Source organism: Mesocricetus auratus, unplaced genomic scaffold (genome assembly GCF_017639785.1).
Source record: "Mesocricetus auratus isolate SY011 unplaced genomic scaffold, BCM_Maur_2.0 Super-Scaffold_100003, whole genome shotgun sequence".
In the NCBI taxonomy this organism is placed as follows: domain Eukaryota; kingdom Metazoa; phylum Chordata; class Mammalia; order Rodentia; family Cricetidae; genus Mesocricetus; species Mesocricetus auratus.
In genome coordinates, this window is record NW_024429188.1 from 20,329,064 (window position 1) to 20,354,046 (window position 24,983).

Below are 24,983 nucleotides of genomic sequence, written 5' to 3' on the forward strand. Positions count from 1 at the left end.
AGTATGCAATACAACCACCTTCACAGGTGCCCAAGTTTCAATAGGCAAAAGACATATGACAAGATGACAGTTGGGGAAGAAAATCCTGCGGCAAACTGAAGCCAAGGGCCAGTTCCAAGGATTGTTTTGTTTAGCCCCCCGGGGTTGAGGAGGTGAGTCAGAACACCAAAATGCAATGGAAACCTCTTCTCTGATGAAGGTGAAAGGAGTGGGCTTTATGAGGCTAAAGAGAGCTCAAAGGAAGGTGGTCACTTAAAGCTTTTCAGAGTGTGAGACTCCAAGTCGTGTCTGTATGGTGAATTCAACTTTCTAACAAAACAACCTTAAATATAAAGAAGCCCAAATGGGATCCAACTTTAATTATCAAGAACTGCGTTGGGGCTGGAATATTGCTCTGAGGTAGTGAGCATGTAAGCCCTGAGCACTGGATTTGATTCCTAGCATTGGAAAACAAACCGTAATTGAGTATAACAGGTAGCCGAGGGAGTCTCGGCATTCCAATTTGTTGCATGGTTCTCTTCTTGGTGCTTTGTAAACAGGAGTCCAGGGCCTAGGGGTTAGAGGTTGGTTTTAGATCCCCAAAGGGCTTCTATACTAATTGTCTCACAGTTCCTTATCCATAGATGAGACTCTAGTTTGCCACAAAGCAAAGACTAAATGAGACAATATTCAAGGCACATCGCAAAACTCCTAACTGTACACTATATTCTTTTTACAGTGATCAGGTTTCAATACAAGAATGTATTTGGTAAGATGGCTCATTATAGGCCTATAATATTTTCTTTTGGTCAGGATGCTGTATACCAGGTGGCAACTTAGCCAAGCTAGAGGCAAACTGCTCCAAACTGGATGCTAATGGGAGTTGCAATACTAGCCTTGAAAATGTAGACAGTACCACACTGGGGACTGTCTTGACACTCCTACTAGACCAAGGACAGCTGCATGGGAAGTCACTTGTAGGTTACAGTGGGGGCCATAAGAGGCTACAAGGGCACAGATGCCAACTTCAGGAGCTGCAAAAAAAAAATCACTTGAGGCCAAAGTTAGAAAAACAGGTTCACCTTGAAGGACAACAGTGAGGAGGAAAAGGAGCCAATCATCCAAAGGTCTTACATTACACAAGTTGTTTGCCTAAGACCATGGGGACATAAAATAGAGAGGATGCTGTAGACAGAAGAGGGTTGTTTCTTGCATGTGGTGTTTTAGTTCTTCTGCAAGATGGAAAGTATTCTGGAGATCTGTCTCACATGATGGAAGTATACTTGACATACGGAGCTGCATACTTAGATATGATACAAATGGCAAGGTATTTTACATGAAATTGAAAAAAGATGCTCTTCTTGTGGCAACAGGTGGGATGATGCAAGAAGGGGTAACTTGACTTCCAAACACTGTCAGCAGCTGGCAAGCTAGCCTGAGGGACTCCTCTCTCTGTCTAGGGAAGGCCCCACTGTCTGGCTGCACAGTAAGGCTCCATTGGGGAGTTATCATACATACTGAGAGATTCATGGAGATGAAGATATAGAGAAATCCTCTAGCATGGGTCACTCAGAGGGACAAGATGAAAAGGGGATTCCTGTAGAGTTAGCAACTCTATTCACCTAAGGTGCCTAAGACTCACACCCAAGAGAGTCGTACTCTAGGACAACAAACCCAAATAGGTTTCATGCCACTGAAACTGGTGGACAGTGACTTATGCAGGACTAATCAGGTGTTTTGTTTCTGGGAGCCGTTGAGAAGTCTGTTAAATGTGTCAGCCTTTATTGAGCAGTTACTGGCCCCTCCCTAGATCACAGTCCCAGAAAGACAACACCTGCTCACTTATCTGACAGTGATCTTCTGGTGGCCAGGGAAGTTTAACAAGCAACAGACAAATGTTGCTTTAGACCTGCTTCAAGCTTTCCAAGGGAGGTGGAGTTAGATTTGTTTCCTTCTTACTCTAAAATTCTGTGTTCATGTTCAGAAGCTGATGCAAACGGTGGGATAAGGGCAGTAACGAGACTCTCAGAAAGGTCCATGCTAGTCTTATTTAATGAAAAGAAATCCCAACTTACCTAGCACCTCCAAAATATCCATCTTCTAGTTTCCTAATTGTAGAAAGAACTGCAGGATGAATGTCTGATCCATCATTGGCTAAGGAAAAAAATAATGAATGAGTTTTCATCATCTGGGAGTACAAAGGACTGCAGTCTTCTCACCAGCACAACCCAATCAAACCCCTTATGAAACACAGATGGCAAATGGCTAAGGATCCCCTTCAGTACATGACACTGTCCACAGGGATTGTCCTAAACATTTACATAACAGCCCATGACCCAACAGATGGAGTTCATGGAATTACTGAGCATGGTGTGCGTGACAGGGAAGGTGAGTGTGGGGCGGCCGGTCATCCGCCAGCAGGTGCACAGGTAGGCCAGCTCGATCCTCAGCATCTCCACAATCATCTCGTTGTCCAGGGCCAGGTAGAAGTGATGCTGGTCAGTGAACTGAAAGTTAGAACAGGCCAAGTCAAGGGCCACCCTTCACTTCTTTCCACATGACACCCGTCACTCGAGGCAGCACTGATCTTGAACCTGTTGCCAGGGAAGATGTTTGGTATCCATCTCAATTCTCTGGTTGGGTTGGGGGGGCACTTTCTCTGAGATGAGACATAACAGTCTTTCACCTGCCCAGAAGCTGCAGCTACACCAGTATGAAAGGAAAGGTGTGATGCTAGACTTGCCTTCAGCTCCTCCCATAGGGGATAAATCCCGCAGGTGTCTTGCTCACCACTGAGAGCAAATCAAGAGTCTGTAATTGCCGGGCGGTGGTGGCGCACGCCTTTAATCCCAGCACTTGGGAGGCAGAGGCAGGCGGATCTCTGTGAGTTCGAGGCCGGGCTGGACCTATAGCCTCCAAAACAATACAGAGAAACCCTGTCTTGTAAAAACAAACAAACAAAAAGTCTGTAATTGATGCCCTTTTTGGGGATCCTGGGTTCACAACCATTTCCCAAACGAGGAAGAGCTGGGGAGACTGTCTATCTGACCAATGCTTGCTTAATGCCAATCAGAGCATCACAAAATGATGGAAATCCAACTGTTCTCCTGACCTCTGTGCTAGTGTATACTCAGCTCTGCATTTGGAATTTGGGAAATAGTTTGCAAGGTTTAAAGTGGCAGCTACTGAGGCAAGACTCCATAGTCAGCCACATGTGCAGGCAGGCAGGGATCCATGCTGTGTGTGCAAGTGGCAAAGGGACCAAATTGTTTGTCTTTGCAGCTACTCAAATGGATAAAAATGTATTTTGCTATGTGCATCCACTAGATTAGTTTCCTTTAGGAACAAAAATTTTGAAGACAAATACCATAGCATTCTGAATCTCAGTAAGGGGCTGGGGACCTGCAAATCAGTCCAGTTGTATGTCATACTGAGGGTCCTATGACAACATTCACAAAGGTTAGTGAAGTTTAGGTGATATGAGCCAAGTGACACGTCACATTGTAAAGCAATATGAATTTCTTTAATATTCATGTCTGGAAAGTGGTGACATGTGAGGAGCCACCCTCGCTATCGCTATTGCCGTTAGAAGATGGCGCTGACATCTGCTGTCAGTTGGAGTTTACCGTTTAAGCTGTGCCTCACCCGTCATCTGGGGTGATGAGCAAACCACCAATCCCGGCTCTACACGTCTCACTCGGAGCTCCTAGGCTTATATAAGGGGCTGGGTTTCTTAGCTTGGGGTCTCCCTCTAAGAAGCTGATCATCTATCTCTCAAGATGCATTAAAGCTTTACTGCAGAAGGATCCGAGTGTTCTGCGTCGTTCTTGCTGGCGAGACGGTAGCGCGGGACAGTGACATACTCAATTTGATTTAAGTAGCATCAATTGAGCACCTACTGTAAGCATTTTCTATTCTTCCACCTGATCCTATGCATAGAAAATTCTTCTATGTCTGAAATAGAAATGCTTACCAGACAGAAAAGAGAACCCCGTGAGAGGATACTGGCTCACTGTCTACTGCCCCCACTTTTTCCTTCAGTTCTACGGTGGTTCTTTTTGAGACAGAGTCTCACTGTATAGCTCCAACTGGTCTGGAACTCATATAGACCAGGCTGGCCTTGAACTCATGGAGTTCCACCTGTCTCTGCCTCCTTAGTGCTGAAATTAAAGGCATGCACCAACAAGCCCAACTGGCCTGTTCTCTTTACCTGAGGTGTAAAAGTGAAGATCTGATTCCTAATCACATAGAGTTTAGAGGTACCAAGAACACCAATGTGCCGATATGGTCGACCACTCAACTTCATATTCTTATTTCGTCCTATTTGAAATATAAGGGAAAACTGGAGTTAGAGAAAAAAAAACAACAGCTATTCCTAGTGATCTACTAATGCTGGCCTTATTTTTGTGTCAGACAATATATGAGAGGATTTGTTTTCCTATACCATGGCCTTTTGGAAAGTGGGACAAAGCTGAACAGAGAAACAAATCCTACCCCTTCTCTTAATGCACGCATATGAACAGTGCCAGTTTGATCTATATGGAGTGGAACTATTGAAAGGACTTTATTAACACTGACTTTGAACTTGCTTAGTAATCAGTCATGAACTAAATGGATACAGATTCTAAGAAAAGAGAACCGATTCCCACTTCAATGGGTAAAATGGGCATTTTGGATATCACAGATAACAATTAGAAGCTATATACAGAAATCATGACTCTTTCAACTGACATTTCAAAGGGAGTTGCTTATTCTCCAATAGATCTACCAAACAGTGGGGCCCGCTTATGGCAGTATGGGCTGGCTGAATGAGGGAAATCTGCTTGCCTGACCATTCTTCTCCACAATGGAGAGGAACAACTGGTTGACCTGCTTAGTGCTCTGCCCACGTCTTCAGAACATATAACAGAGTTTTCCTCACACCCAAATCTAGAACCTAGAAAGGTCCTTTTTGCCAAATAGACCCCAATACTTCTCTGACCTACCAAGTTTGGCATATATGTGACTAAGAATCCGGCCTGGCTGAACTCGAATTGGATGCACATCAGCAATGCTCTGGACATTTACTCCATGTTGCCGCAACAGCCCCTTAATGTGACTGTTTTCTGCCAAAACAGCAACTGCAAATAAGAATAAAGAATCAACATCACATCCATGTCTCATGTAACTGCACACTGATACATGGAACTGATTCTCCCTTCTGTCCAGAACTAGGCAGTTTAGCCCATTCCTTGTGTTGGCTTTGGAAATGGTGGTGTTTGTTTTCCTGCGCTCCCTGTTTTTCTCTGTCCTTCTTGCACCTCAACACACACAATGCGTATCTGACAAGTGCCTATATGCAGGGCAGTCTGAGAACTTCTAGAAATGGTCTTCAATAGGTTCCACACCAACATAACATATCTGAAAAAATGTCTTGACTAAACATGCCTTGTGTCCTTTCACATAGGGTTAGGAATAGAAACAGCAACCTTAGGGGATGTCAGAAATCTGTGCTCTTGCTCCCAAAAGGCACGGGAAATGAGACTGGCAGAGTCTGCTTACAAGGAATGCTTTAGCTTGGGAGAGAGAGAGAGAGAGAGGGAGAGGGCATCTTTCTTTTCCCCAGGAAAGAAAGCGGGTCTTGTGGTAGAGATATAGGTAGGAGCAGGACTGTCTGGCCCACTTATAAGCACAGCACAAAGCCCCAGATGAGAAAGAGCACCTATCCCAGCTGGTGTGAGTCCTTGGCTCTCTGATTGGCAGGGACCTCCAAGTATCCAGGTCCTGGCAGCCTATGCAGGAATTAGTCTTAGCTTAGTGCCACATCAGGGATGGCTGGGTGGTATCTATCATACCAGCACTGCCTGCTTTTATAAGAAAGCAGAGTATTGGCAAAAGGATGGAGTCTGGAAGAGGGAGACAGTCACAGGAAGCAGCTGGTATCTTGCCCAACTGCAGCAGAGCCTTTTGGAAAGTAAAGGGACCCAGGGCCAAGATCAGTTCAGAGAACAAAGGCTAAGCTACTATTAGGGTGTCTTCCCCAAACCTACAATTGTATCCATAGGCTGGGTGGTGGGTGCTGAACATGCAATACATATAAATGCCACCGAGAGCTGAACATTTCCTCCTTACATTTACATGCCACCTGATGCTTTTAAAAGGGTTTTATTACCCATGACCTCATCTTCCCAGAGACCCTTTAAGAGAAGCCATGAGAATGCTTGATTGGCCCATACTACATGAGCCAGCACTGGAGCCTAATCCCCCTCTTCATCAGGCCTCCAATAAATGAGACTGCTGGTTAATCAGGACTGGCCATGGGTTTCCAAATGTCCACCGACAAGAGGAATTCCACATTTATCAAAGCCATACAGATGCCACTCTCCTCTAGACTGCCTCTTTCAGGGAGTGGTTATGACTGAAACTGGAGAGAGCCCCATGATCCGATACAATCACATGAGTTCCCCTCCTTCATTGTGTGTGTGTATGGGCTGGGGGGGGTGGCAAGCATGTGTCACAGCATGTGTGTGAAGGTAAAAGGGAAATGTGCAGGAGTCAATTCTCTTGTTCTAGTATGTAGGCTTCAGGGACTGAACTCAGGCTGTTAGGCTTGGTGGCAAACTGCTGTTATCTGTTGAGGTATCTCACTGGATCTGCACGAGTTTCTGAAATAGTCCCTTATCTACTCCATGCTAGATCCCTTGGTAATGCTACTCTGTTCTACTACACTAAAAAATGCTGGGGTGGAAAGATGGCTCAGTAGTTAAGAGCACTCACTGCTCTTCCAGAGGACCCAAGTTTGATTCCCAGCACCCACACCAGGTGCCTCACAATGCCTGTAACTCCAGCTCTAGAGTACCCAACACCTTCTGGTTTCCTTGGGCACTGCACACATGTGCACAAATTCATACTCACATATATACACAATTAAAAATAAGATCAATAGATTAAAAATGCTGGTTGAGATCTATTAATATATCCTATTGGAAAAGAACTCTTGCAGATTTAAGAGACAAATTAGCAGAATATGTATTGGTCGAGTGTAGAGACTAAGGAGTGTAGTTGGATCAGCCTACCAGGAGGTCAAGAATAGGTTCCCACCTCCAGCTGTCAACTGAGATCATCGAGTGAATTAAGTTAACCTCTAAGCACCATGAAATAAACAATGTTGAAAATGTTACCTAATCAGAATGTTATGGTGGTTAGGTGTACTCTGTATACACTACTGATGAGGTGATAACTTGCAGCTCCTCTCTTTGTATTATATGCACGCTCATTAAAATGGAGATCAACCCTCTGTCAGATGTGGGATTAGTGAATATTTTTTCCCATTCTGTGGGCTGCCTTTTTGTCTTGCTGACTGTGTCCTTTGCCTTACAGAAGCTTCTCAGTTTCAGGAGGTCCCATTTATTAATTGTTGATCTCACTGTCTGTGCTAGTGGTGTTATGTTCAGGAAGCAGTCTCCTGTAACAATTCGTTCAAGGGTACCACCCACTTTCTCTTCTAAGAGGTTCAGTGTGGCTGGATTTATGTTGAGGTCTTTGATCCATTTGGACAAAGAACTCAAGAAGCAAGTCTCCAAAACATCAAAGGACCTCATTAAAAAGTGGGCTGCAGAACTAAATAGAGAATTTTCAATAGAGGAGTTTAAAATGGCTGAGAGGCACTTGAGAAAGTGCTCAACATCCTTAGCCATCCGGGAAATGCAAATCAAAACAACTCTCAGATACCATCTCACTCCTGTCAGAATGGCTAAAATCAAAAACACCAACGAAAATTTATGCTGGAGAGGATGTGGTGAAAGGGGGACACTCCTCCATTGCTGGTGGGAGTGCCAACTGGTTCAGCCACTTTGGAAATCAGTATGGAGATTCCTCAGAAAAATGGGAATAAACCTACCACAAGACCCAGCAACTCCACTCTTAGGCATATATCCAAAAGATGCCCATTCATACAACAAAGATGTCTGCTCCACTATGTTCATAGCAGCATTATTTGTAATAGCCAGAATTTGGAAGCAACCTAGATGTCCCTCAACCGAAGAGTGGATAGAGAAAATGTGGTATATTTACACAATGGAGTACTATTCAGCAGAAAAAAACAATAGAATCCTGAGATTCGCAGGCAAATGGATGACACTAGATGAAACCATCCTGAGTGAGGTAACCCAGTCACAAAAAGAGAAACATGGCATATACTCTCTCATATATGGATTTTAGACACAGATCTGGGGAGTGCCAGCCTACAATCCCATGGCCAGAGAGTCTGGGAAACAGAAACTTCATTTAGTGGCTGATCGAAGAAGAGGCAGACTCCCTTGGTTAAGTACTGAGCTGAACTCAAGAAAGCCAGTAACAGAGAGGGAGGACTGATGACCAAAGGGATTAAGACTGGGCTGGTTTAACCCCCAGAAACAGCTGACCTGACAAAGGTTAACTCCTCAATCCCAGGCATCAACCTGGGAATCCAGCGTGGGACTGATCAAGACCCCCCTGAATGTAAGTGTCAGTGAGGAGGCCTAGGGAATCTATTGAGCCTTGGGCATCAGATCAGTACCCATCCCGATTATACACATGGACTTTGGACTCCCATCCAACAATGTGAGGTGCACTCTCACCCTGAACTCTTGGGGGAGGGTCTAGGCCCTGCCCTGGATGAAATGACAGACTATGGACACCCCCATGGAGGGCCTCACCCTCCCTGGGGAAATGAGGGGATAATGGGGGGGTTGGGGGGAGGGAACGGGAGGAGGGGAGGGGAAGGGAGAGGGACCTGGAACTGACTTGTGAAGCAACCTTGTTTCTTATCTAAATTTAAACTGAAAAAATAAAAATAAATAAATAAAAATGGGCCAGTGGCCCCAAAGAGGAATGCTTTCTTATTTGTTCAGTCGTTATTTTCAATGTGTGTGTACATAGGTGTCAATCAACACAGAGGAGAGTACAAGCCTTATCCTTAAGAAGTGTGCAATCTAAGCCAGGCATAGTGGTTCATGCCTATCTCAGCACTTGGGAGACTGAGGCAGGAGGACATCTGTGAGTGCAAAGCCAGCTTTGGCTATGTAGTGAATTAAAGTTAGCCAGTTTTTACAAAGTAGGACTCTGTTTCAAAGAACAAAAAAAAAAAAAACAATACACAAACAAACAAAAGTATGCAACTTAATTTGGGCAATGCATTGTATACACAGTGGGCTGACATTTGATAGTCCCTGAGTGTTCTACAGGGCCCCCAAAATGTGTCAGAGCTGCCACAGTCCCTTAGTAGAGGAAACAGAAGGGATTGCTGCTCCAGGTGCATGCCATAGGCCATTGAACGTTTCTTAGGTTGAAAGCTTCCTCCGTAGCCATCTCCATTGTTTTTAGGATTCTTTGGGGGAAGAGCAAGAACTCTAGCAGCCTTGATACATGACTTGTTGGGGTACCCTGGGAGAGGCAGCCCATTGGGATTCTCACCATTTCTGAAGAGGAACTGGCTGAAGAGGAAGGGAGGGAGGGTGGAAGCAGGTGGCAAGACCTGAGACCTCCAAGAGACAAATGAACTACTTCCCATGGGTTCTGAGTTTTCATCAGGCTCAGACTCCACTTTTCAGAGGGACAGTTATGAAGAATGATGCTCAATGACTCATTTGTGCTCCAGTGATGATCAAGCTTTAGATTCTAGAAAACAACTACCTTGTAGGAAGTAAATTAGTGGGTGGGAAGAATCCCATTGTTTTAGGGCCTGCCTGAGTTATACAAAGTTTTCTTTTTTTTCTTTTTGGTTTTACGTGACAGGGTTTCTCTGTATTGTTTTGGAGGCTGTCGGTCCAGCCTGGCCTCGAACTCAGAGATCCACCTGCCTCTGCCTCCTGAGTGCTGGGATTAAAGGCGTGCACCACCACCGCCTGGCTCAAAGTTTTCTATCGTACAATGAATCACACATACACATATTCTTTATACCTTTTTTCCTGTGTCAAGTTTTTACTATGTAGGCTATACTGGCCTTAAACTCTCTATGTAGCCAAAAGTGACCTTGGCTTCTGGTCCTAACTGCTTACTTCCCTAATGCTGGGATTATGGGTACAAGCCACCATGCCTCAGTGTATATGATAATGAAAATTGAGCCCAGTGCATGCTAGGTAATCACTTTACCAACTGCGCTACCTCCCCAGCCTGGCTTTGAACTCCTGACCTTCCTGCCTTAGCCTCCCAAGTACTAGGATTACAGGTATGCACTGCTAGAACCCAGCTAAACACCCTTTAAAACGTTTCAAAAAACAAACTAGGGAACAATGTGAATGAAAAGTTAACATTGATTTTATACATTAAAGATGGATAGTAAACACACTCACAAACCTTGTACTACAACATCAGGTTTGACTGAAGTAGAAAATCTTCTATTTAAGGGATCAATTTCACCAGTGGCAAGGAATCCCTAAGAAGAGAGGAGCATTAACACTATAAAACACGGCTTTAACTAAGATTTCACCTTGCTCTTACCCTTGGAAATGACATATTTGGGGGTTCAAACACTCAAAACCTTTTTCTTCGTATTTGTTGAGTCCCTCACCATAACAGAATATGCTACTCGGAATGCTCCTGATAAATGTATTGCATACTTGGTGCTTAGCTCTGAGGGTTACTCAAATCCATCCCCACACTGTGCGAGTGAAAAGAAAGCTATCGCTAGTGCTAGCTGAGTCCCTGCATGTACACTGTCACCCTCCTATGTGCCATCACCATTCTACAGGTGGGGAGGCTGAGATCAAATTGCTCATAGTGAGACTTTGGTCCAGAGCTGACTGCTTTGGAACAGAAAATTCTCCCCCACCTTGTTACCTATGTTCTTTAAAAAAATACCTTCTTGCACTTTCTAGAAATGATCCAAGCATCCAAACGGGATGAAGATGATCTGAGATGGAGTGGACCCACTGCTGGGCCCATAGGAAGACTTTTATATTGAAGAGGAGGTCTCAGAGGAGTGGACTCAGTAGTTATTTCCCACCTCACACATTCTGAAATCTGAGCTGGAATGTACCGTACAGATAATTAAGTCCAAATTTTCACTTCACAGGTGAGGCAGTCGAGGTTCAGAGAGGTTAAGAGACCTGCCAGAAGGCACTGAGCTGGTTGGATACAGGGTTGACTCTCACAAGGATATGTGTGCTCTCCTATAGATAAAGCCATGGCCATGGAACTTGGGATATTAAACATACCTGGGAACCACCTCAGCAACCAATGTTCCCAGGTGATGTGTCCACTGTGCTACCTTTCACTGGTCTTTACCACACCAGTAACCCAGTAACATTGTGATGCACTGTCCTCTTGGCCAGTTTTCTAGGTGGCGAAGCACACAGGTTGGCCAGCCTCAGGTGGCCACACCCTTTCTTCTTTAGGCTCCTTCCCCACACCACAATCCTCAGCTGAAGTTTCTCACTCAGACTGGGAGATTCATTTTAAAGCTTTTCCAACAGAAGCCTGGGGGCAAGAGGGAATGTGTCAAGAGGTGGGTTGGTGTGGCCTGTGGTATCTGTGTCTGCTGTCTCATTCTGGAGAGAGATGAAGAGCCCTGTGTCTTGGGCTGAGAGAGCTTCTAGCCTACCTAATAACTTCCTAAAGCCTGTCTCTTCTAGGATCAGATACACTAGTCTTGGCTCAAAAGGTTCCCATGTCTGCTGAGCAATGCAAACAGATTCTAACTACATAGCAGAGATTCTGGTGAGAGGGAGACAGGGAACATGGCATGTAGCTAGCTGATCTGAATTGGTTTATTGTAAATATGAATATGCAAGGCCAGAGAAAGCCTGGGGCCCAAAAGAGCCCAGGTGACCTGGAAGGTTATGAAGTTGCACAAGCTATTCAGTCCCTCAGTACAGAGAACCACTGTGCTATTCCCAGTTTCCCGTACCTCCTATCAGATAGATGGCTTTCCAGCCTAGAAAGCCTACCTCTGCCAGCAGGGAGCTGAGGATGTACAAGGACTGTCCCCAAAGATGGGGCAGTTTCCCCAGTGGAATTCGGTCTACTGTGTGTGGGTTCTTGTACTCTTCATCCACCTGGCAGGGAAAATGAAAGGTTCAGGGTCAGAATGTCAAAGGGTACAAAGGCCAACAATATCTTACATTTGGGGAAGATATAGAAGATTTAAAAAGCAGTTCTCAGCCTCTGGACCAATTCTGTGCAATACAGGATGGTGGACTCAGAAAGCAAAAAGTTCCTCTCTCAGCACCCCAAGGCTATAAGCAACAGAGAGGGATTTCAAATCCTGGCCAGCATTTTCCCCATAAGCATTCCTGGGGCCACTGGAGCTGGAAGTTTGACTGGCCTGCTCCATACCCAGCCCTGGGCAGCAGGAAGCCCCACAGCTCTTGTTTATGGATGGCTGTGTGCTTATAAAAAAAACAGCTGCCTGCATATGCACATTGCATAGCTGGATGTCAAGGCTGGTTTCCTTTTTGTGCTTACCATCCCCAGGGATGTGTGCCCATGCAAGAAAGTTACCAGAAGGTGGCACTATGCATTGAGGAAAACCAATAGAGGCACTACCACTCCCTAGCCCACCTCCTCTAGAAAATGCATTTCCTCCTGGCGGGGCTTTATCTTACCAACATAAGCTTCTGTGGGTTTTTTTTTTTGTCCTAGCACCTGGCAATGCCTGCTCATTCTGAGTACAGTGTCAGCTCTCATTCTAAACTCCATGTTTCCCTTTAAGGTTTTAGTCATTGGAACATTGATTAGGGTAGTTACTCAAAGGAAATAGGAAACACTTATCTATGAGGGAAAAAAACTGTATCACAAGTGTTGTGTGTGTGTATGTGGGGGTTCGTTCTCAGTATTGTGGATTAATCATGATATCATTAATGTAACTATAGAAAGTGACGCAGACACCCCTTACCTTCATCACCATTCACACTATCCATAGCATACAGATAACAAATACAGAATGAAGAAATTTGCAGAAAACTCCGTGACATAGAAAACATCTCTGGAGAATTTTCTAACTTAATCTGTATGATGAGGCATGACAAAAGCCTTGTCTTTAACGTGTCACAAGGAAGCTTGGTCATGCCACCATAGGATCATGGAGTTGCTGTAGGTCACACTAAAAGGTCTAGGCTGGCAGGACTGAGTGGTGTCTGGTCCCTGAGTGGAATCCAGGGCTGTCTTAGATTACACAGGTTCCAGAGGCTCCCTCAGTCTAGTCAGGCTCTTTCATGTCCTTTGCTCATGTGTGTATGGGCCTGACTCAAACACAAATTAGGTATGTTCCAAAGGTCTTAGCTGTTGCCGCCCTAAGATATCCACAGCCTCACATGTTTCTCAAAGCCATAGTTCCTTATGATGGATAGTAAACCTAGCCCTTAGAAACCACTTCTGGAGAAAAAGGTCATTTGGTCTAGAAGGTGGGTGGAGAGAGGATACCAAAAAGGCAAGCCCTAACTCACCCAGTTTAGATAAGCAGCACAGGGGGGGTTGACACCACCTCATTACCTTGTCTGCTGGGATGGCATAGAGTTCTGGCACCAAGTGGATCCCACCTTTGCCTCTGATTAATATTCCCTCCAGAGCTTCTCGGTATTCTTGGACCTGGAAAACAGCCCCGGCATGTTTAGTGTGACAGAGGTCCGAGAGTTAATGATGCATGGCAATACCACTTAGAAAACAATAACAAACTAGGCTTCCTGGCAACAAACAGGGCAAAAAAATGCTAAAATGCTTGGCTGCAGAAGACCAGAGGGGGACTCATGCTGACAGTAAATGTTAGGAGAAGGCAGACACCATTGCTTGTCATTCCCTGAGTCCAGCCCCACTTGCCAAGTTTCCAGGGAGAGGGAAAGGGCAGCCCCAGGGGAAGTAGCTGTTTGGTTCTCAAACTTTCCATAGTACTATCATTTATACTATGTACCAGACATCATTCCCATAACCTTCTCGTTTAAGTAATCTACTCTTAAGTTTTCTCATATATAAAATTTGTTTTACCAAGTTAAAAACATCTTGGTTTAGATATCCTATACTAGGCAGCACATCCTATTTCTGCCTAAGTGGTAGTTTAGCAACAATTACCTTTTTTCTCAAGGTTCTGGGGGAAATGGCTCAAGTTAGCAAAGTCCAAGTGTGAGAACCTAAGTCTGGAACCCCAGAACCTACAGAAAAGGTCTGGGGGCACATCTATGACTCCAGAGGTGGGAGAGACAGAACCGAGACCAAGTGGATCCTGTTGTGTGGTATTTCTGATGCTCCTGAATCTGTCAATAAAGTTTGTTTTGAATCAAAGGGGAGAGTTAGCTACTAGCTGACCACAATTAACCACAGAGGTTTTGGAGGACTGAGGAGAGACAGACACAGGAAGTAGTAGGGCTCACTTTTCCTCCCTCGCTGCAGACGCTGACTCTGCGATTTTTCCCGTTGCAGCTTCACTACAACAGCTTTCAGCTGCTGCCCATTCCTGGCCCCAAACTCAACTGGCACCTGGGTTCCAAACACCTCCAGATCAGCCACTCACCACCACTGGCTCTGCCTCAGGATATGTATTGCATTGTGGGAAGAGATTTTGCTTTTGTTTCCACAGGAGAAGGAAAGCTGTGGATACCACCAAAATTGATAGAGAATCGATTTGAACAGGAGAGACCTCTTGATTAGAGACAACAGTTCTTCACACAGCATGGTCATTCAGTCTAAGCTGACAGAAGACTAACAAATGCCTTTTACTTGATCAGATATAACCTGTCAAAAGGGAACCTCTCCAAAGTTAGGGGTGGGGTAGGATTTTGTTTTTTTTTTTTCTTTCCAGGAGAATAAAGGAATCCAACTAAGGGATCTGAAGAACACTGGACAAATGAGACATCTGAAGAAAAAGGACAAATCATCCAAAGAAAATGTCCCAAGAAAAAGAGTAAATTTGCCTAATGGTATAGCACATTTCCAACAGGATAAAATTTCATCAATATTCCCGAATATTTGTTTCTGCTATGCTCTACAAGCATATAAGGCAAATAGTCTTTTTGTAGTCCCAATTTAATGAAAAATTAAACCTCCTTCTCTAAACCCAAACATGACTGTTAAAGGAAAATACAAAATCTGTCTCATGCCAGAAGAGCCCCCTGGTATGGGGCAGAAGAAAAATCAAATTTAAGGGACTATTCTATTGCCACTAATCTCATAATCCTTTGATTTTATTTTGACTCTTTAAAACTTTTCTTAAGGTATAAATATTATCTCAAAATTTATAATATTTACATTTTTGGTCATTTGATGGGTTATGGATATTTGTTATCATTTTGGGCAGTTGGTTACAAGTTGTTATTGGTAATGGTCAGAAAAAATGCTGAACAAAGGAATGAGATTCAGGAATCTCACTCTGAAAATAAAAAGGGGGAATAGAAATGATAGGATAATAAGGTAGATTATTGAATCTACTTTTAAACCAAAAAAGCAACTACTAGTCTTAAACGTTTTACACTGGTATGGATTTTTGTATATTGATACAAATTTAAGGTTAATTTTGTTATTATATATATATGTTTATATTCTTATTTAAGGTATTTTTGTATATTGAAACAAACTTAAGGTTATTTTTGTTAGAACATACTGTACATATGTTTCTACTCTTGTTTAAGATATTGTACCTATGCAGCTCATTTAGTAATGTAATATACATTTCTAGTCCTTGAAAGCTATTATTAAAAACTATTTAGGATAATAAAGAAATGTAGGTTAGTAGATAGTCACCTGTAACAAGCAAACTTGTAGTCATGTTAGGTAAGTTTTCAAGTTCAAACAGATATATTTTAAAGAGGTGATCTTCAAATACTTCAGAGATCTACAGAATATGACATTTAAAATGTTTTAATAACATAAGCTTTTCATGACAGTGAGACATATCTGTTCCTGACAGCACCAATCTACTTTTAAAAAAAGGATGATAGATATCAAAGAGCCACCATACGGAGTTTGCTTTTTTTATTGCAAAAGCTAGCCCTTGCCTCAACTGCTGACAGTATGCTTTACAAACTGGACAAGCAGGACACAAATGAAAACGACTGCTGAACTTTATCAAACAGGGTAGGGCAGTCATCAAATTTCCTGCTTCACAGAAAAGTCTCTCAGATATTCTAGGCCTGTAGACTGAAGATGAATGCCCTAAAATTCCAGAGGAGTATTGGGGGACTGTCCAGGAAGTCAGCTGTTATTTCTATAGTTTTGGAAGTTGTTTGCTCTGCACTTCCTGTTTATTAAGGCAATATATCCTTCTAGGGTCTTTGATGGAATTGAAGACAGGTAGTTACAGTCACAGTTTTCCTTAGTTATGATGGAAAGGAAATTAGGTACAGAGCTTTGGACTCATCAAGATAGAGGAAATAATGGTTTGTTTTTTCCAAATATGCCAAATACAAATGGATTGTACATTGTAAATATAATTGTTACCCGATAATTGGTCTTATTATTTAGAATTTTATTATGTTAGAGTTAAAACCTTTCTTTTTTATTGAGACAAAAGGGGAAATGTGGAATAATCTTTTTGTACACTGTGAAGATTTGTCACTCGAACTGATTTAATAAAAAGCTGAACAGCCAATAGCTAGGGAGGATTTGGGGGGCAGAGAGTATGCTGGGAACAAGAAGGGCAGAGACAAGAAGAGCTGCCAGGCAGACACGGAGGAAGCAGGGAAGCAGCATGGGCAGTACAGAGTAAAAGTAATCAAGTCACAAGGCAGAGGGTAAATTAATAGAAATGGGTTCATTTAAATTATAAGAGCTAGTTAGAAACAAGGCTAAGCTATCGACCAAGCTTTCCTAATTAATAATACGACTCTGTGTCATGATTTGGGAGCTGGAAGGAGGGACAGAAAAATGCACCTACAGGATCCCTAAAGCTGATTGGCCAGTAACTCTAGCTGAATAAATGAGTTCTTGTGAGAGACCCCATCTCAAAACTAAGGTAGAGAAAGGTGGAGAGCAACTGAAGATATTTAGCATCAATCTCTGGTTTTCACACATGAGCATCCTCTACACACATACATGATCATGTACATACTACACACACACACACACACACACACACACCAACAAGGGCTAGAGATGTAGATGAGTGATAAAGTACTTGCCTTGCATGCACAAGGCCTTGGGTTTGATCCTTATAGTGTCAAAAAAAATCTAAGTATGTCAACTAGAAGAGATAGCATAGGTGTGGGATAGTAGATTCTCCAAGAATTATAAGATACAATCATGAAGTATACCCTTTCATTTGAGCATGCTTTTTTTGTTATGACTGTTTGCTTACTCTAAACCCTTACCTTATTCAAATATAATGTTATGTTAAAGGATTCAAGTTTTTTCCATTGTCTTTATAGACAGACAGACACACACACACACTATAATTTGGACAATTTGGATAAAGCAAAAAAAGCTAGTTTTAAAATTAAACGTTAATTTCATTTACTCTAGCTAGAGATATCAAAAGATTTGGGTTAAATCCTACCTAAATTATACAAAAGATACCAATGTCTAGCAACAACATTCATGATGTTTTATGCCAGAAGTACTGATGTTTCCTGATTTAATTAGTATCTACAATGTCATATTGTACATTCAGCTGGGATTAAAAATGAATTAAATATTTGTATTTTACTAATAAAAAAGGAAACTATTATACAATGATGTCTTCCAAGTCCCATTCCTAACCATTTAAATATAAGTAAGATAGTTCATTGAGTACAAACAATTGTAAATACAGGGAGAAAGATATATATTCATATCTTTCTATATATATGCTATATATATAGTCTCATGAAAAATATATCAATCCTGGTTATTTTAGATATGTTTGTTTCATCTGTAACAGTCACTCCATTAGGTCAAACTGTGTTCTGGATTACTTAATTTTAGGTATAGTAATCTATGTCACATGTAAATGTTATATCAGATACAGAGGGGGTAAAAATCAATTAGGATTCAGATCATGATGCCAATAGTTTCCATGTGATACAGGAGTTTCTTTTTCTTTTCCGTTTTCTTTATTTTTCCTCTCTCATACATCTGTACCTCAGCCTCCCTTCCTGCCACTCCCACCAGCTCTCCCTCCCCCAGATCCATCCCTCTTCCATTTCCCTTTAGAAAACAGCAGCCCTCCCAGGGATATCAACTCAATACCACTTAACAAGTTACAACAAAACTAGGCACCTCACCGCATATTAAGGTTGGGCATGATGGAGAGTAGGAGCCCAAGAGCAGGCAAAAGAGTCAGAGTCAGTCCCCACTCCCACTGTTAGGAGTGCCATAAGAGGACCAAGCTACACAAGCACAGCATATTACAGAGGGCCTAGTGCAGCCCCTTGCAGGCTCCATGATTGCTGCTTCAGTCTCTTGCAATATTTGATATATAGAATGAGGACCCTGAATGCACAAAATCCAATGCTGAGCCAATGGGGGATGTGTGAGTGAAAAACTCTTGAAACGAATCTGTGTCTGCAGAGACTGATTGGCTGATTAGGGCTTGGTATGTAAAGTAAGACTGTTTTTATTTAAATAAAAAAATAATTAAAAAAAAGAATTTCAGTACTGAGGAGAGACTGGAATGTTGCAGGTCAAGAGGCTAGTGACCTTATCTCAGATGGGGTCTAGGCTTCCAGAATAGCCACTCCTTGCCCACTTCTCCATTAGAACTAACACCCTGTTACTACTAATAAAAACCTCTTGGAATCTATTAACTTAGCAGACCACTAGTTTCCACCAACCCAAAAGCTCAGATAGGCATCTGGGGTTTATAGAAAAGCTTCCACTATCTCACTGTACCTGCCTCTCTGGTGTGCCTGTCCCACCAATGTATTTTAAACTTGCCTTTATTTACAACTTACTTTCTTCTCTAAAACTATAAGAACTTTATGAAACCATTTCCATGTTGGAACATGAAGTTTGGAGTAGCCTAAATACATGTTCCTGGACCATGGATACTTAAAATGGTTACAGAAAAAAATATCTTTTATTCCCTTTAAAAAAATTGAATCATTATTTTAATTTTAATCTCTTTCTCTCCCCTTGTCCCCTTCATCATTGTTAAGTCTATTTTCATTGAAATTCAAAGTCATTCATTCAGAGAACATTCAATGGTCAGAATAAAAGACAAGAAAGCCCAAGATAAACTCTGAGCACAATGTAAGAGTGAATAACAGAAAGGGATGTTAACATTTTAAGTTTACTGCCTATGTTCCTGAGCACTGGACTTTCAAAAGCCAAAATGCACAAGACAGAGACTACAGCCCATCTCCTTCTCCTCCAGACCTGGGATGTGATTAGAATGGGCTCTGAGAAACCAGAGTGAGATCATGGTTAACAGGATCTATTGGCATTTTTGAGTGTAGTAGGAACTAGAAGATTGGACCTATATGGAGAAAGTAAGTCACTGGAGTTATGTTCTTGGTAGAGTGTACTGGGGCCCTAGCTTCTCCCCTAGCATATAGCCTGTTTCTTGGCCAATACGAGGTAAATAGTTTTCTTTAACTATAGGCTCCCTATCACAAAATATCACCACACTACAGGACCAGAGCAATGAAGTTAAAACCACCCAGGAGCTGAAACCTCTGAAACAGTGAACCAAAAAGGATTTTTTTTCCTCCTTTTAACTTGTTTATTTGCGATATTTCGTCAAAGCAATAGAAAGGTGACTGACTAACCCTGAAGGGCAACAGCATATTCTAAGTGTCTTTTAATAAAAGCATTCTGGCAAGGTGCAGAGAATGGAAAGAACAGGGAGTAAAGCTGAAGCCTGGGAGACAGTTAGGGGGTTGACAGACTAAACAAGATGTCATCTGAGAGCATCACTAAACCATAGTACCTCTGAACTAGACCTAACAACAGCAAAATGACCCACTGCTCTGAAAGAAATAAAAGGGACACCTGTCTGAGATAGACAGGAACTATGCCTCCTAGCACTCATGCCCTTATCTAACTCCCCCACCCCCACTCTTGAGTATGTGACAGCAATTTAACCAACTATGTGATAGAGACACTTTGCCAGTTCTGTAATAAGACTTAAGAAAGCTTGGCAGCCCATGCTTTTCCATTCTTGGAGAAAAGACAACTACAGCATGAAAAATCTAATGACCCAGAGATTCTACTGTTGTGAAAAGCTCAAACGAAGCACATGGAGAAGAATCAAGTTCCTGCCACGGCTCAGCTGAGCATCCAGCCTTAGCTGGCAGCCAGATTCCACTTACTGGCCATGTGAGTAGGACTATCTTAAGAGTAGGTCCTCTAGCCCTGTGACCTATCCCAGGGGACATGGAGAGAGACAGAGACAATCTGTCCCTGATGGCTCTGCCCAAGTAACAGAACTATAAACAAATAAGTAAAACAGTCGTTGCTTTAACTTACTAGTCTTTGGCAAAGTGTTTAAAATGGCAACACATAGCAGAAACAATGACATGGATTGTGAATGACCCTGCTAATGGTGATCAGCCCATCAATGGGATGAACAGGCTTATGAGCACAATGCCCAGCATTTTCTCACCTGAACAGCATCACCATTGAAGATTCCATCTATGATTAAGTAAGTCCAGAACACAGGCCACTCACATTCAATGTTTTCAAATAGCTTAAGTTCAGCAGGGTCATAATGCAAGCGATGTGGGTCCTAGAACCAAATACAAAACTTTTAGAAAAGGATGCTAGATTTCATACACAATGCCACTGTGTCTCACTGGGTTTCCCTTGCCTGCATCAGTCAGTGCAGCTTTGGTATGAGCAGGAGTCTACTATCATAGGGAAATGCTAGTTTGGGCAAAATTTTAGACACTAAGTCAGAAATACACACAGACTCCTCAGTAGTTTTTTACACTAAAGCATCATCTCTCTCTAAGGAATAGCAATTTGCCTATCACAATGCTTGGCAGAGGATCTGATTCATTCATATCATTATATTATATTTATTATATTATATTATTATAATTACATTAGTCACTGTGGCAGGAGAAGGCTACAGATTATCTTTAAAATGTAAGGTGTGAGCCACAGATTTAGTCATCTTTGATTTACAAGCTGGTTTCATATTACTGGCTTGACCTGATGATCATTCTTTTCTACTTAACTCCAGGCTTGCTGACTCCAAAATTAATACTTTCCTTCCCAATATTCAACATATAATTATAATCAGTAAAGGGAGGATGACATAGTGACAAGTAGATATGGAGAAGTCAAGGAACATAAGAAACAATATTTAAATACAACCTCTCTTGGGGTTTTATAACCATCCCGAAGGAAGCGACAACATCCATAACGGCCCTGGTAAGGTGAAGGGAAAAAATAAAGCTGATGAAATCAAAAGAATTTTTCTTTGCCTTTTAATTCCACCTCAAGTCAGTCCCTCATCCCCTTTCCCTTGTGTTTTATAGTGAGCAAATAATGTAGCAGCGCTCTTTGCTTTAATGTAAAGAGTTCTTTTTAAGTAATAAGCAAAGCAAATTCAGACCTGATGAGCACTATCCAGAAGCATTCCATCAGAGTCTGGGGTGGGGCTGCAAATATGATTATCAAGGACTCAGTGAATGGCCACTCTTTCTGCATGGTTTATGGTATCAGACACAGATGCAAAGGTGTCCTCACTAGGTGAAAAAACCACTGATATTTGGAATGGCTGGCTCCTGTGTGTATATCTGGGAACCTAAAAGTATACTCTACAGATTCAATGTATTCAGGCCATGTATGCTGAAGAGGGTCTGCTTCGGAGGCCTGGCAGGGCTTGGAGGAGGAGAGGGGGTTAAGAGGAGGAAGTATGCGGGCTGGAGGGATAGCTCAGCCGTTAAAGGCTAGGCTCACAACCAAAAATATAAGAGGAGGAAGTATGGAAGGCGGCTTCCTGAACTCACTACGTGGCAGCGTTCACTGGATGCAGATGCCAGGGCTCCTCTCCAGCTTTCTGGATGTCCCTAATCCCTGGATGGCAGCTTTGGGTGCCTATTTCCCAGTTTCTTTTGGGAGTGGTGCTGTCTTGACAGGTTTGGCTATCACTTGTCTTGAAGGCTTGTACAAGTTCTGTGAGGTTCTGGGAATCATCCCTGGGGACTTGACATAGAAGTCCCTTGTCCTATAAATACATCACAACTGCCCTTTCAGCTGCAGCTACCTAAATCATCACTTGACCCCTCCAGTTGCTTTCTTTTTGGAATATGATTGGAGACTCTTTCATTGCTTTGTCTGCAAGGGACAAAGGTATTTCTTACTGAATATGGGTGGGACAATCAACATTTACGCTTTGACTTAGGAAAACTTCATCCTTGGGACAATTTTGTGGGTTTCTGTTTGCTGAGAGTATAATATGGCCTCAGCTTAGTGATCTGTTAACTGCATTTCATTGAATGCAATAACAGATTTTCACCATTCAAATTTTTATTAGAATACAAAATGAGTTTCATTATATTTCATAATAAAAATATTTCTTAATTTTTATATTTTTATTGTACTTCGTTCTCATTTTGCGTGCGTGCGTGTGTGTGTGTGTGTGTGTGTGTGTGTAGACTAGAGGTTGATGTCAGCCATTTTCCTTACTCCCTGTCCACCTTATTTTTTTGAGACAGAGACTCACTGAACCTGGAGTTCACCAATTCAGCTAGACTGGTTGGCCAGCAAATCTTAGGGATCTACCCATCTCCTCCTCCCCAGTGCTGAGATTATGGGTGTATGCTACTGTGTTTGGATTCTTAAATGTGTGCTAGGGATATGAACTCAGATGCTCATGCGTGCACAGCAAGCACTTGGATATGTGCTTTTGTCCAGGCAGGGTCTACAGAGCTTTCTAGAGATTCTCTAAGGAATCTTCCTATAACCTCTACAGCAGTGGTCTTCAACCTTCCTAATATAGTTCCTCATGCTGTGGTGACCCCCAACCATAAAATTATTTTGTTACTTCATAGCTGTAATTTTGCTGCTGTTATTAATCATAATGTAAATATCTGATATGCAGGATCTGATATGCGACCTCCATGGGAGTCACGACCCACAGGCTAAGAACTGCTGATCTAGGAAAAACACACCATAAGCTAACCGCCCCATTGCATCACACGAACGTGGCATTTAATCCAGAACAGAGGAGCATTGGCCAATGCTTACCTGAAGCTTAGAAATGATTTCATTTTTGGTCACATTTACTAGGTTCACATCTTCTACTGCAAAGGCCGGGAAAGAAATAATAGAAAGAAGTCCAGCATCGATTTCTTTAGATGTTGATGCTCGTGGCAACATGGAGAAAAGAATTGACTGAAGAAAAAACAAGGAGGTAGTTTACGCTAGAGAAGCAGGACTAGTTAGATATAGTACCTAGAGATCATCACCTTGGCCTAAAGGAAACATTCAAATGAGTTTGTCTATTTGGAGGACTCAGTCTTAGCAACATGACAAGCACTGGCCACCCCTGCTTACCCAGTCACCCAGACAATGCTTTGCTTCCTCTTCCTTAGGAGAGGAGAGAGGGTTGAAGAGAGCATGATAGTCTGAGGCTTGTGCTAAGAATTGCTATCTCCCTTCTTTCCATGTCCACTGATGGGGAGCAACTACAGCACTGTTTGTATCAGCAGTCAAGATGTCTGGCTCCAGAGACAGAAACCAGACAAGAACACTCATACAGTACCAGCACAGAGAAATGAATGCTTTTGTGAAATGGGACTAGATGAATTAGGTAAGTTAGAAACTGCTTTAAGGAAGAGTAAAATTCATAAGATCCCATGAGCGGTCAGACAAAATGGTAAGAATTAGTTTAGTTCCAGAATATTTTTTAAGATTATCAGAGGCACTAAGATATGGCCTCAACAGTAAGGTAGCTAAATAAATGTAGAAGGGGGTTAGAATTATAAGGAAATGTTTGGAAAAGTAAAGGAACTAATGTTGAGATCTAGCATGTACAGACACAGGCTACACACCTGCAAAAACAAGCTCATTAAATATTCCACCTGAAGATAGAGATAAGGCATTATACCAAATTAATATACAAGGACTCGGAGACACAGGATTCATGCCCAAGGTCATGTAGCCAGTGATCAAGCCAGGGTTCAAACCCAGCTTATATTTTCCCACCATACTATATATCTACTGAGAACACATATCTCCTTTATTAACGTATACCATAAGAAAATACCATAGACTTCATTAAGGACTATGCTTAGTGAGGAAAATGGAATGAACTGGAAGGTGAGGCTAAGATGAGCAGAGACCTTCAGCTCTAGAATAAAGTTTTTTTATAGTCAACCAGTTCTTTTATACTTGTGAATCATTTAATGAGTGACACAGTCTGAGAAATACAACATTAGGTGATGTCATCATTGTATAAGTATCATACTTACAAACACTTAGATCGTATAGTTGACTATACACATGGGCTATATGGGACATTTTAGTCAATAAGAGACAAAATATACTATGATACCATAGTATATGCCATCCCTCATTGATCAAAATGTAACTATAAAGTACAAGGTTATAAGCACCCCTCTTCAGGGTTTCTCTGCCTGGAAACACAAACTCTCACTTGAAGCTTTTTTACAAGTGTTTCGGGTTTAGTTTTTTGGAGACAGGGTTTCCTGTGGGTTAAGCTAGCCTTGAACTTGGTAATTCTCTATGTAGCTGAAGATGAGCTCCAACTTTTGGTCCTCCTGCCTCTTCCTCCTGGGATTACAGGCATCAAACATGATTTATCATTTACAAGTTATGTATCTGACTCACTTTAGTTCCAGCACACAGTATAATTAAGGACTGTCTGCTTACTGGCACCCCTACACTGTACCAATTATTCCAGTGACCTGCATTTCAAAGAAGTCCTAAGAGTTTGCCATCTCTCTCCGTTCACCTCTCACCATTCTGCACACCATGCCTCCTCACTTCAAGTGAAATGTCACTTGTGAGCCACTCCATTTGGGAGCACTAAGAAACAAATGTGAGAAAATCACTTATGTTCTCAGAAAAAAACAGAACAGATTTTGCTTCTAGCACAACCAAGATGCTTTGGCTATTAGCTCCACGCACACAGAATCATTATGGTTTATGTCTGCATAGTACTTTCTGAA

General features: G+C 42.3%; 1 protein-coding gene across 4 annotated transcripts in view; it reads right to left on the minus strand.

The window, feature by feature from the left end:
- The window catches only part of Phka2 (phosphorylase kinase regulatory subunit alpha 2), a 92,643-nt gene that overhangs the window by 29,161 nt on the left and 38,499 nt on the right, over positions 1-24,983 (minus strand). For all 4 annotated transcript variants that reach the window (XM_040744118.1, XM_040744119.1, XM_040744117.1 and 1 more), the window contains exons 8-17: positions 23,038-23,184; positions 21,160-21,213; positions 20,444-20,566; positions 13,429-13,524; positions 11,886-11,993; positions 10,294-10,372; positions 4,965-5,099; positions 4,190-4,299; positions 2,342-2,486; positions 2,055-2,133 (exon numbers count right to left, since the gene is read on the minus strand). In XM_040744118.1, the coding sequence (XP_040600052.1) occupies positions 2,055-2,133; positions 2,342-2,486; positions 4,190-4,299; positions 4,965-5,099; positions 10,294-10,372; positions 11,886-11,993; positions 13,429-13,524; positions 20,444-20,566; positions 21,160-21,213; positions 23,038-23,184 (1,076 nt within the window). The remainder of the gene's footprint in view (positions 1-2,054; positions 2,134-2,341; positions 2,487-4,189; positions 4,300-4,964; positions 5,100-10,293; positions 10,373-11,885; positions 11,994-13,428; positions 13,525-20,443; positions 20,567-21,159; positions 21,214-23,037; positions 23,185-24,983) is intronic.